Raw genomic sequence first — 11,203 nt, 5'->3', positions numbered from 1 at the left:
AGGCTCTCTGTTCGGAGGAGCGGGCGCGCAGAACACTCCTAGCGCTGGAGGAGGCAGCATATTCGGCGGCACTCCAACATCTGGGTCAAATCAACAGAAGCCATTGTTCGGCGCAGTTACAAACAACACACCCGGGTCCGGCACATCAACCCCAAGTCTCTTCGGCGGCGCAAATACGGGAAATACCAGTTCCGCGGGAGGCTTCAATTTCCAGAAACCAGCAACTACAAGCGCGGGCGGAGGAGGCTTGTTTGGCGGTGGAGCTACGACAGGCACACCAGCACAATCGCCTGCTGGGTTCGGATTTGGTAGCTCTACGGGCGGTTCAGGTTTGAAGCCTCCGACAACTTCAGCGGCCGCAGGCTCTGCAACTCCCGCGCCGAGTAAGCCTAGTCTCTTCTCAACCACACCCGCAGGACCACCCCCAGGAGGCAATAAGGGTGGCTTGTTCGGTGCTCAAGCGAGCCAAGCGACTCCAGGCGCACAGAATAGTCTGTTTGGTAGCAAGCCCTCGACAACCTCGTCTGCATCGACACCGAGCCTATTTGGCGCAGCAGGATCAGGCACAACAACTCCGTCGTCGAATCTTTTTGGAGGAGCCAACAAGCCGGCCCAACCGTCTGGACTTTCATCTGGATTTACCCTCGGCGGCAACACACCTGCTAGCCAAGCACCATCAGGACTTGGTACCCCAGCTTCGGCTCCGCAAACCACCCAGGGACAACAGCCAGCGACCACACGACCAAACCTGTTCGGAGGTCAGACAAGCAGCGCACAAGGAACGCAACCGACTCCCGGCAAGCCTTTGTTCAGCATTGGCGGCGCCACTACACCTGCATCATCAACTCCAGCCAGCAACACACCAACCTTCAGTCTCGGAGGCACTACATCTCAGCCAACCGCATCACAGCCTGCTACAACAAGCGCCGCTACTCCGTCCGGCGGTTCTCTTTTCTTGGGAGGTGCCAAGCCTGCTACTACATCTGCGTCCCCAATGAGCAATCTATTCAACAAGCCGTCTGGCTCTGGCGCGGGCGCCGCAAGCACGAACGCTGGAGCGACACCCAGCAGCCTGTTCGGTGGCTTGGGTCAAGGTGGAAATGCCCCCACTAGCCAGGCGCCGGGCACATCTGCCCCGGCAGCTTCAGGTGCGGCGTCGGCAGCACCCAGTGGTCTCTTTGGTGGTGGGGGGGGTTCATCTGTCCCAGCAGCCTCAGGTGCGGCGACGACGAGCGCCACTGCCTCCAGCAACCTCTTCGGCAATCTGGGGGCCACCACAAGCGGAGCTACCACATCCACTGCGGAACCCGCCGCAACAACGGCTACTGCTGGTGGCCTAGGCGCCTCCACCACAAGCGCCGCGCTCGGCAGCTCCATCTCTGGCCCTTCACCCACGCCCCAGTCCCGGCTCAAGAACAAGTCCATGGACGAGATCATCACGCGCTGGGCATCCGACCTCTCCAAGTACCAGAAGGAGTTCCAGACCCAGGCACAGCGCGTGGCGGGGTGGGACCAGACGATCCTGGAGAACTCGAACAAGATCAACAAGCTGTGGTACGCGACACACGCCGCGGACAAGGACGCGGGGGAGATCGAGCGGCAGTTGACGAATGTGGAGAGTGCGCAGGATGAGCTGGGGGGTTGGCTGGACAAGTTTGAGGCGGAGATTGATGAGATGATGGAAGGGCAGGTGAGAGGGGGAAAGAATGACTTGCAGGGGCCGGATCAAGAGCGGGAGAACACGTATGTTTCTTTTCATTTCTGGCTGTGGAGGTTGGAAAGATGTACAGGCTAACGTGGATACAGGTACAAACTCGCTGAGAAGCTTTCTGACCGCCTCAACGAGCTCAACAAGGATCTCACTGAGATGATCGAGGAGGTTAATGGTGTTTCGCAGACGCTGAGCAAGACTACCAAGCCTGATGATCCAGTAAGCTCTTTTTCCAAACGCCTCCATATTACATTATACACAGTACGCTGATAGAAAACTGCAGCTCTCCGCCGTCGTCAAGGTCCTCAACTCCCATCTCGCCCAGCTCCAAATCATCGATACCGGAGCCACAGAGCTACAGGCCAAGATCGCGAACGCGCAGAAAGAGCAGCAGCGTCTGGGCGGTGCGAACGGCTGGTCTGGCCTTGGTTCAGACCCGGCGGAGGACTTCTACCGCAGCTTCAGGGGCGGACGGACGGAGAGGTTTGGGGGTGTCAGTTGAAGTGGTGCATGCATTGGAGAGGTGCCACTTAATGGAGAGACTTGAAAGTTAACGGTTCTTTTGATCTTGCATATCCCAGTTTAGAACGGACCGGACTTGGGGGCTCAGGATTGTATGATAGGCAAGGCTGAGCTAGAGTTAAAATTATGGAGCGTGTGGGGGGCTCTGCTCAGGGAATTGAAATATCCTTCGGAAGATAGCCTTCTGTTCTATTATTTGAATAATCGGTTGGGGCACTTTTGGCGATTCTTCGATGGCTTTTGTGTCTTTCAGTGACTTTAGATTGATACTACAGTGCCATACCTGTACGCTTTCATGCCACTGTTTGTGGGGCTCTAACGTACTAATAGAGATAGAGGGCAGCAGATACAACTTCAAGTCTGCGTACATGCTGCTGACGCTGTCTGGGGTAACCTTGCGAGCTTAGTAGTTGTCTAACATGTCGTACTTCTCTCTTAATCGGAAAATACCGTGAGGTACCACAATCAGCGGCAAGATAGTGTACGGATATCCATGAAGAGTGGTGGTATGCTGGTCTCGGATCAGGAGTTTGGGTGATTTGTGGGAAGTCTGTACAGAATTAACGGTTAGGAGTGAGTTTTGCTTGGCGTGGCTTGTACGCTGGGATATGCAACATGTTGTAGTTGCTCTCTTAGGCACAAGTAGGAGGTGTAGATACATGACCATGGTATAGAGAAAGTGTGAAAGGCTAGGATAGGAACGGGGTTTGTTAGATGCGATGTGCAAATAGCGTAAGCGTGTTGTAGTTCTTATTCATGCTTTCATTGATTGGTCTGACCTAAGCCCTGCCTATAGAGGAGATTATACGAAGAAAATCCGAGTGCTGGAGAGGTTCGAAAGCTGGCATGAAATCCGCTGAAAGGAAGTCTCACGTCTCGTTCCATTCATGAGAGAATGTGGAAACGCTCGGAGCCGTAGAAGTGAATATAGACACCCATCACTGGCTACCTTCTCTCGAACGAGCAGTAATCGTTCACAAGACACCAGAAACCCTCAAGCCATCAAATCATATGCATAAAAAAAGGAGTGGTAATCCTCGCAAAAGCACGTCAAACCGCTGAAATTTTGTCAAGAGCTGTGTGGAAATACAATATACAGTTGTGCTGTGCTCGATCGACTCATCAAACGACTACTAAAAACGCTGTCCCAGCTTCATTCGACTGACTGTCCGTGGCTGCTGTCTTTCTCACTGGCTAGCTAGCTGGATTCTCGTCATCGTCTGCTCACACCAACAAGTAGGTATATGCGTCCGAAACGCTTACTTTTGCTCGCCCTGTCCGCCGGATTCCTTTGTCAAGTCGGCGCTACGGCGGTTTGTCAGTTTCGAGTTGCGGTTGTGGGTGGGGTTGCCGGCCGGGGGGACGTACATGTGTTTGTCGAGCTCCTCGATGTGCTGCTTCTGGGCCCGCAGCTTCTCGCGGATGGCCAAGAGCCTGTATGCCGCCGGTGTTAGCCGTCAGGCTCTCTGTGGGAGGGGTGGGATTGCGGGGGGAAGGAATTGGCGTACTTGGCCTTCTCTTCTTCGTGGATGTAGTACTCCTCGGCAGAGCGCTCGCGCTTGGTGAAAGCATCACTGGGGAAGAGAATCAGCGGTCAGCTTTGAAGGCGCTGGAATTGCAAGAATTGCACAAGGGTCTAGGGGCATTGATGGGGAGGAGACGTACCCAGCACGCTCGCCGCCAGGGCGGGAGGCACCAGAGCCCGTTTCGCCGGCCATAACCCGCGGTGTGGTGGAGAGCAGCCGGCGGGGCACGGCGATGCGAGCGGTCTTGATGAAGTGTGTGCGGAGCATTGTGAGCGTTGGCTTCGTGATGGCGGTTACGGGTGGTGGCGGGGGTCAATTTGTAGATGAGGTTGAGGATCTGGTGACGAACTTATGAAGCAAGCTCCTACGTCCCGGGTTGCCCCGTGCGGAGAACTACACGTGATGTGGAATTCGCAGTCACCCCCGCTGCAGAGATCAGATCGAGCAGTCGACATCGGGTGATGTTCAGGGAGGGTTTGCCGCATGGGCTGAAGCTGGGAGATGTGAGCCATGGGTCGGGCAATTCATGGTTGTGCCCGCGGTTGATGCCGCTGTTGTCAAGTGTTCAGATATATGCACAAGCACGTCACATCGACAAATATAGAATGGCATTGCAGGCTGGAGCTGTGTGCAGCCACCATACTCGATCTATGATTTAGTATGGATGTTCCCGGGACATGAGTGCCAGTCCAGTGCATCTGACGGCCACGTACTCGGTGCCTGCCTCCGGAGCCAGGTCGTGGCTTCTGTGTCCAGCTTGTGAGGCGGTAGTCATGGAGGACCCGGCAGGAAAGGGCCATGGCAGCCTCGAGTCCGCCTGAATGGTGCATAGCGTGGACGCCTGGTTGAGGAGAACAGCTCAAGTGCGGCATTCGCAGGGACTCAGAACGCAGTGAATATACCAGGGCATGCAATGGCAAAGCCTGGCCCGTCGTCTTCGATCATCGGCTTCGGCGAGTCACCTGGGCTGGCACGGCTGGCTGGTGGTGGTGGTGGGCGTAGTGGGCTTAAATCAGCCAAGGGCCGTGCCTCTCCTTCCAACACCCATCAACTTCGTCCGCAGTCCATCAACACCGTCTCCCCAACCAGCCTCTACACCAACCCTCCCCCATCCAACCCGAGTCGCCCGCTGCCGCACTGTAGCCCGTCTCTCCGAGCACGCCTCTGCACCCTCACACTCCTGAACTGGTTTCCAAGGTAGGCCTGTGCCCTTTGCGATTGTGCCCTTTCGTCATCCCCTCTCTGCCCACTCCCCCCAGCAGCCTCAACGTCGCCCTGCGCCGCCAGCACTATAGAAGCCTGTTGGCATCGTAGCCGCATTGCTCTGGTGGTCCATAGCAGTCTGCCATTGGCACTGCCTCGCAAATCCGCCCTCCGCCGTCGTTCCGCTTGTCTGGACGTCTCGAGACCGGCTTCTTGCAACACCCCCCTCGGGCGCAGCTAGACAGCGCCGCTTGCGCTATCCTACATGAGGCACAGCCGCTCGAATCTGCACCCGTTTCACGCAGGCTCCCGTTCATTCAATACGATTACGATCGAGTTGGCGAAGATCTTGCCGTGGGCGCTCAATCTTCCCCTCATTCACCCAGCGACGACTCTGGAGCGATCCGACTTTCACGAGACGGCTTTTTCATCGACCTCGCATCTGCGCAAACACTTAGCAGTCTAGCAACAATCGCTGACCTCTCTAGATCACAAATTCACAATGAGCTCCTACGAAAACTCCGTCTACCTGGCCAAGTTGGCCGAGCAGGCCGAGCGTTATGAGGGTGAGTGCCGTGTCTGTTCCCGTCAGCCCTACAAGTCTAACCGTTTGCGCAGAAATGGTGGAGAACATGAAGGCTGTGGCCTCCGCAGACCAAGAACTCAGCGTCGAGGAGCGGAACTTGCTATCCGTTGCCTACAAGAACGTCATTGGGGCCCGCCGCGCGTCGTGGAGAATCGTCACATCCATCGAACAAAAGGAGGAGTCCAAGGGCAACGAGGCGCAGGTCGGTCTGATCAAGGAGTACCGCCAGAAAATCGAGGCCGAGCTGGCCAAGATCTGCGAGGACATCCTGGAGTGCCTCGACGGCCATCTCATCCCGTCTGCCGAGAGCGGTGAATCCAAGGTTTTCTACCACAAGATGTGAGTTCGATGCGCCCACGTCGGTAAGATCAGAGTCCTAACAAGAATTCTGCGCATAGGAAGGGTGATTACCACCGTTACCTCGCTGAGTTCGCCATTGGCGATAAGCGTCGCACTTCAGCGGACAAGTCTTTGGAGGCATATAAGGCCGCAACTGAGGTTGCGCAGACCAACCTGGCTCCTACTCACCCCATCCGCCTTGGTCTTGCCCTCAACTTCTCGGTCTTCTACTACGAGATCCTCAACTCGCCCGACCAGGCATGCCAGCTTGCCAAGCAGGCCTTCGACGATGCGATCGCTGGTACGTATCTTGTTCGCGTTGCTATATACCCCGACTAACACCGCGCAGAACTCGACACCCTCTCTGAGGAGTCCTACAAGGATTCCACTCTCATCATGCAACTTCTACGGGACAACCTCGTAAGTTTCTCCCTCCAAACCCAAAGCCCCCGCTCACACAATTAGACCCTCTGGACCTCGTCCGAGGCCGAGCCAGCTGCTGAACCTGCCACCGAAGCTGCCGCTCCTACGGAGCCAAAGCCCGAGGCCGCTGAGGCCCCGGCTGCCCCGGCTGAGGAGGCTAAGGCTTAGACGATGTTCTGATGATGGGGGAAGGTATCCGGTGGCGACAGTGATTGGTGCATGGTCGGTTGCATTTGGGTTTACAGGCAAAGACCAGTTGTTCAACCGCAAGGAACGGAGCCTCGGATTGCTTGTGCTACTGCTGCTCTTCTGCACTCTACTACCAAAGTCTTTTTAGAGAGAATCCTCTTTTACTCGAATCCTCTTTTTTTGCCTCTTCTCCTGTCTCTGCCATCCGATCTCCTTTTTGAAACTCAAACCAGAAGGCTTTGAAAAGCTTTAGGGGTTCTGTGTAGTCTGTTTTTGAGGATTCACCGGGAAGGAAGGAGAAGGCGGTTAGGGAAATGAAATGGAAAAATTATATTTAGGAGTCTTTGGAGTATGGGGTTTCGTTTGATGATGTGATGAAGGTGCCCTTTTTCGCTGGCTGAATAAGACTTGGGATTGCTGAAAATACTGTGAGGCTCCTCAGGCGGCGGTGAAGGAGTGTACGGATTCCTATGACGAGGCATTGGAGGTGTCAAATCACGGATGGGAGAGGGAGAAGGTGATGGCGGTATTTAAAGCCCTGGGAGCTGTCGTTGTAATAACATTTGCTTTTATGTGAGTTTAGCATGATAATTTCATGCAAAGCAAATGGAGGCTAACAGAGCACGCTAGGCAGGACGAAAGTGGCACACTCAAGCAATTCAATACCATCTGAGGCGGCCCGGAGAGCTATCAGGCTTGCCAAAGCTGGTATTTCATGAATAATAATAGCATACTGGAGGACCTCAAACGGTGCCAGACAAGCGTACACAAGCACAGAAATAGTGTGTATACCTCACGGACTCGGAAATTGCCACTTGCTATTGACATTGATCAACCACGCCGTCTTATAGGTGCACCTGTCTACCACTGCTTGAGGTGCTTCAACGAGTTTCCACAAAGTCCAGAGTGAAGAAGCTTACATCCGTCTAGATTCCTGAAAATGTATTGAAGCACCCCAAGCAGTGGTAGACACGCGCACGTATAGAGTGCCACCTTTTTCATGCCCCGCGTGCAGAGATCGAACCTTGGAAGCTAGGTCCCGTTCCGCCCATGGAAATCTGGAGGAGTACCACTGGTACGATGGCAGCCAAGCAATACCCACACATAAAATCTTGTAAATCTGTCTACAAAACTTCATCTCACTAACTTGCCTTTTAAAGATAAACTACAATGCCTCGTCATTGAAATCCGTACACTCGTTTGCCGCTGCATGAGGAGCTTCATAGTATTTTCAGCATTCCGAATAAGAGAGGAATCCGGCATTTTGGGCAGCTACTAAACCTGTGAGGCTACCTCAGACAACGCCAGCAGGGTGTACGCAGATTGTAAGTGTATCCGCTGTCCCCGATTTCTATTAGTACGTTGGAGTCCCACAGACAGTGGTAGGAGAGTGTACGGATATCTATGGCAACGCACTGTACTCATACAAAGGTACTATCAATAGCTCAGGACGTCTCGCCTCCTACAACTCCCCCGCGAGCTCCGCGACGTCGTCATCGAATTTGTTATCACGTCGTCGTCCTCCCCCCCTCCTGCCGAAATGCTAGAATCTTTCTCGGATGTTACATTGCAAAAGCTGAATGAAGATCGACGTCCGCGTGTTTTTCCGTATGTGGTAGGATTCTATTTTGGACCCGAACATTACGTCCCCAGCTGTAGCGGGGTGCTGCAAACGAACTGGCAACTCCACGATGAGACCTTGAAAGCGTTGAATAGGGTTGGTCCTAAATTCTCCCTCGATATTCTGTTGGTGGACGAGCAGTTGCTATTACCTATGTGGACGATCATTCCGGCGGTGGTATCCCAGATTGCCACTTTTACGACAACACTTCGGTAGGCCAAGACTGAAGGCTGTAAGAGATTTACCAGGTTCCACGCACGTGGCCCCGCTTATCACTTCTACACATTGCTAGACCACTTCTTGAAGTTCGGGTCTATCAAACGTGGGGTCACCTTCGAACAACAGCGCAAAGACAAGTGGCTGTACTGGGAGAAAGCATCGACAATCGAACGATTCCCAAAAAAGGTCAACACCATCCAACCCGCTGAAGTCACCATAAAGACCGTTGTATTCGATATCCCGACCCCCAAGAATTTTCCCGAAGGAACGGTGATCGCGCCGGAAGCCTTTTGATGGAGCTACTGGGCTGTTCCATCCTATCAGAACTGCGATATGGAAAAGCGGTATCTGATGCATCCAAAGTCCTTTGCTGATTACCTATTTCGCACTCTGGATCAGTTTGTCCTTGATTTGGGTGTCGATAAGCCCATGGCTTTCTGTACCCCACCACATCTGGATACATACGTCGCTTCATTTGGCGCAACTCTTTTTGAAAGTGTTGGAACTATCAGAATCACGGTAGACGGCGAGATGTATAAGGAACTAGATTTGGCTGCAAGGCCGGCTGCTATTCCACCGGACGGACCGCCAGCGCTTTTCAGGACCGGGAGGGCGCCTGGCTTCAAGGAATGGCGCGAGAGGACATACCAGCGAAGAGAGGGCGCTGGGCTGAAGGTGGTGAGGCATGACGCCGCACAGGAGGGCTAATCATGTGCAACATCACCGACTTCAGAATCTAACGCCAAGCTCCCGATATGATACCGATCTTTTCCGGCAACCACGAAAGTGTACAGTACTAACAGCAAGCCCAAAATCGAGCACAAATCGCAGACGAGCTCCCATATTATGCAAACGTATACCCCTGTAATGAACTCGGATACCGTGGCCCCCAATCTAGTGTGACTGAAACAATCCAACTTAGAATCTCTGATAGTTAACAGCACGCCAAAACGCAAGTTCCAAAGCGCACGGGATCGCACTGCTCAAACTATTTTTCACGAATCTTTGACCTAAACGAAGGGGCGTGGAGCAGCTTGACACCCTAAATCGAGTCTATATCGCACAGACTAGCTCCCGCTTACCTAGACATATATAGCCTCTCTTCAAACGTCCGGTGGTCACGCTCTAAAACCAAGCCACAAACCCTACCGTATGTGTTGGGGGGGGGGGGCAATTCCCTAGGTTAGGGGGAAATAGCAGCCAAATCACCCCTCAAGCCAGTCCAGTACTAGCCTAGAATGGGGGTTTACCAGGATCGATTCAGTTTTTAGCGCTGGACCACCAGACGAGAAGAGAGGCTGTACGCATTCACACCCGTGATGTTATGCGAATAGCATGGCTCAAATCTAATGCGGCGCCACGAGCCCGAAAACTGTCCAAACACACCCGCCCTTCGCATAACCTTTCCGAGCTGTGTTTCGAAAGGTCTGACAACCGCTTCCGACGTCCCAAGGAAACAGCGTCGTCCCGGTAAGCCCAAAACATCACGAGTCACCGCACCAACACAAAACACACGCCACATATATATATTTGAATTTCTCTTTCATTCATATGCTTAAGCTTTTTTTGCCACAGCCAACTTCCTGAACACGCCCCTTTCGCTCACAGGGCCGCATTCTCCATTGTGTGGATATATCGTGTGTCAGACACTCCCCCTTCTCTCACATGAATGGCTATGCGGTATTTGCAATACACAGCGAGCGTTTCCAAGACGCCCTGCGACTATAACCCAGTAGCAGCGCAAGTTTACCCAAAATGCCCAGTTCCGCCGCAGCACCATGAACACCAATGCCAAATGAACCAAAAAGCCCAGGAATAGAAACAGAACAAGGAGGAAACAGAAGAACCAGTTGCCGGCCTTGGAGATGCGGGTGTGTCCCAGTGAAATGTGGATGGCCCGAATTAGGTATGTGGGCGGTGGAGAAGAGAATAGGCAGAATGTAGCCGATTATCTATGTGATAATTTTTTCCTTGGCCGAGATAGAGATGGCCGGACCGTGGGCGATTTGCAGCACAAAAGTGGAAAGTAGTATGGGAATAAAGGGTTGTGTGGAGAAGAAAGTAAATGTGGCCTCGATATTGGAAACGAGGGATGATGACGAGAAGGTAGGTGAAATGCGGCCCGTTTCGTCAAATGGTTCCCCGGTCCAAAAGAGGTCGAGGGCGATGCAATAGGCAGGGTGGAACAATTAACGCCGTAACGCAAACCCACCATGCACCGCTTCGTAAACGCTGTCAATTCATGCGGTTGATGTTCTTGTTGCTTGGGTGTTTAGGATGATGGGGAGAGATCGTCCTAATATTGTTGGGGTCGTGACATAGGCATCTGTGACGGTATCCGAGACGGCGAGGCCATGAAGTCATTTTGCACCAATGCGGCCTTTTCCTTTGCCTTTGCTTTTCGCCGCTCCGCTCGACGTGATTTTGCTTGTCTGCATGAGCTCTCCGATATATCTAGGTACTGTTAGTTCGATGTTCATCAGGTGAAACGGAAAATGGAAAGTGGGCGTTCTTACGATTGTAGGAATTTGTTACCGCCTTCCAACTTCTCGTGTTCAGACCGGACAACCTCGACACGGTCTACGATCTCGAGCAGGCTGGCCTGGAGAGCCTTGGCTTGTCTGGAGAGCGTTAGTGATGACTGCGCTTGTAGGAGTCCGTGGTGGCGTTTTCGGCGTCAGGGGTGACAGTCTCTCGACAATGACGCAGATGCTCCGGCGACGTTTGTTGAGATGCAATGCCCGAGCGTACTGATGAGGGGAATGATGAAAATGATGAAAATGATGAAAATGATGAAAATGATGAAAATGATGAAAATGATGAAAATGATGAAAATGATGAAAATGATGAAAATGATGAAAATG

At 53.2% G+C, this 11,203-nt stretch overlaps 5 protein-coding genes across 5 annotated transcripts in view; 3 read left to right on the top strand and 2 right to left on the bottom strand.

Moving 5' to 3' along the window:
* Nucleotides 1–1,423: 1,423 nt before the first annotated feature.
* On the top strand, nt 1,424–2,213 carry BDZ99DRAFT_382476 (uncharacterized protein; the record flags this gene model as incomplete). The annotated part of the gene is made up of 3 exons (XM_033715278.1): nt 1,424–1,743; nt 1,807–1,930; nt 1,995–2,213. The coding sequence occupies 3 exons, from the start codon at nt 1,424–1,426 to the stop codon at nt 2,211–2,213; spliced, it is 663 nt and encodes a 220-aa protein (XP_033580103.1).
* Nucleotides 2,214–3,600: 1,387 nt separating this feature from the next.
* On the bottom strand, nt 3,601–4,296 carry BDZ99DRAFT_411634 (uncharacterized protein; the record flags this gene model as incomplete). The annotated part of the gene is made up of 3 exons (XM_033716625.1): nt 3,899–4,296; nt 3,742–3,807; nt 3,601–3,667 (listed from the first exon to the last, which is right to left on the bottom strand). Coding segments are annotated over exons 1-3 (261 nt in total), but the record flags the coding sequence as incomplete, so codon positions are not given.
* Nucleotides 4,297–5,372: 1,076 nt separating this feature from the next.
* BDZ99DRAFT_250320 (14-3-3 protein epsilon) lies at nt 5,373–6,441 on the top strand. The gene is made up of 4 exons (XM_033713670.1): nt 5,373–5,528; nt 5,581–5,887; nt 5,947–6,188; nt 6,237–6,441. Exons 1-4 carry the CDS (start codon nt 5,465–5,467, stop codon nt 6,350–6,352), a joined length of 729 nt encoding a protein of 242 aa, XP_033580101.1. The 5' UTR covers nt 5,373–5,464; the 3' UTR covers nt 6,353–6,441.
* A 2,063-nt stretch (nt 6,442–8,504) lies between these two features.
* On the top strand, nt 8,505–9,334 carry BDZ99DRAFT_250258 (uncharacterized protein). Its single transcript, XM_033713669.1, has one exon. The coding sequence runs from the start codon at nt 8,673–8,675 to the stop codon at nt 9,045–9,047; it is 375 nt and encodes a 124-aa protein (XP_033580100.1). The 5' UTR covers nt 8,505–8,672; the 3' UTR covers nt 9,048–9,334.
* Nucleotides 9,335–10,699: 1,365 nt separating this feature from the next.
* The window catches only part of BDZ99DRAFT_382396 (uncharacterized protein), a gene marked incomplete at both ends in the record, with an annotated part of 865 nt that continues 361 nt past the window's right edge, over nt 10,700–11,203 (bottom strand). The window contains 2 exons of the mRNA XM_033715274.1: nt 10,700–10,793; nt 10,856–10,960. Coding sequence (XP_033580099.1) covers nt 10,700–10,793; nt 10,856–10,960 — 199 coding nt within the window. The remainder of the gene's footprint in view (nt 10,794–10,855; nt 10,961–11,203) is intronic.

The sequence above is a fragment of the Mytilinidion resinicola genome, assembly GCF_010093595.1.
Source record: "Mytilinidion resinicola strain CBS 304.34 unplaced genomic scaffold BDZ99scaffold_5, whole genome shotgun sequence".
Taxonomy (NCBI): domain Eukaryota; kingdom Fungi; phylum Ascomycota; class Dothideomycetes; order Mytilinidiales; family Mytilinidiaceae; genus Mytilinidion; species Mytilinidion resinicola.
The sequence above is the reverse complement of the archived record's forward strand: the minus strand, read 5'-3'. Positions and strand labels throughout refer to the sequence as shown.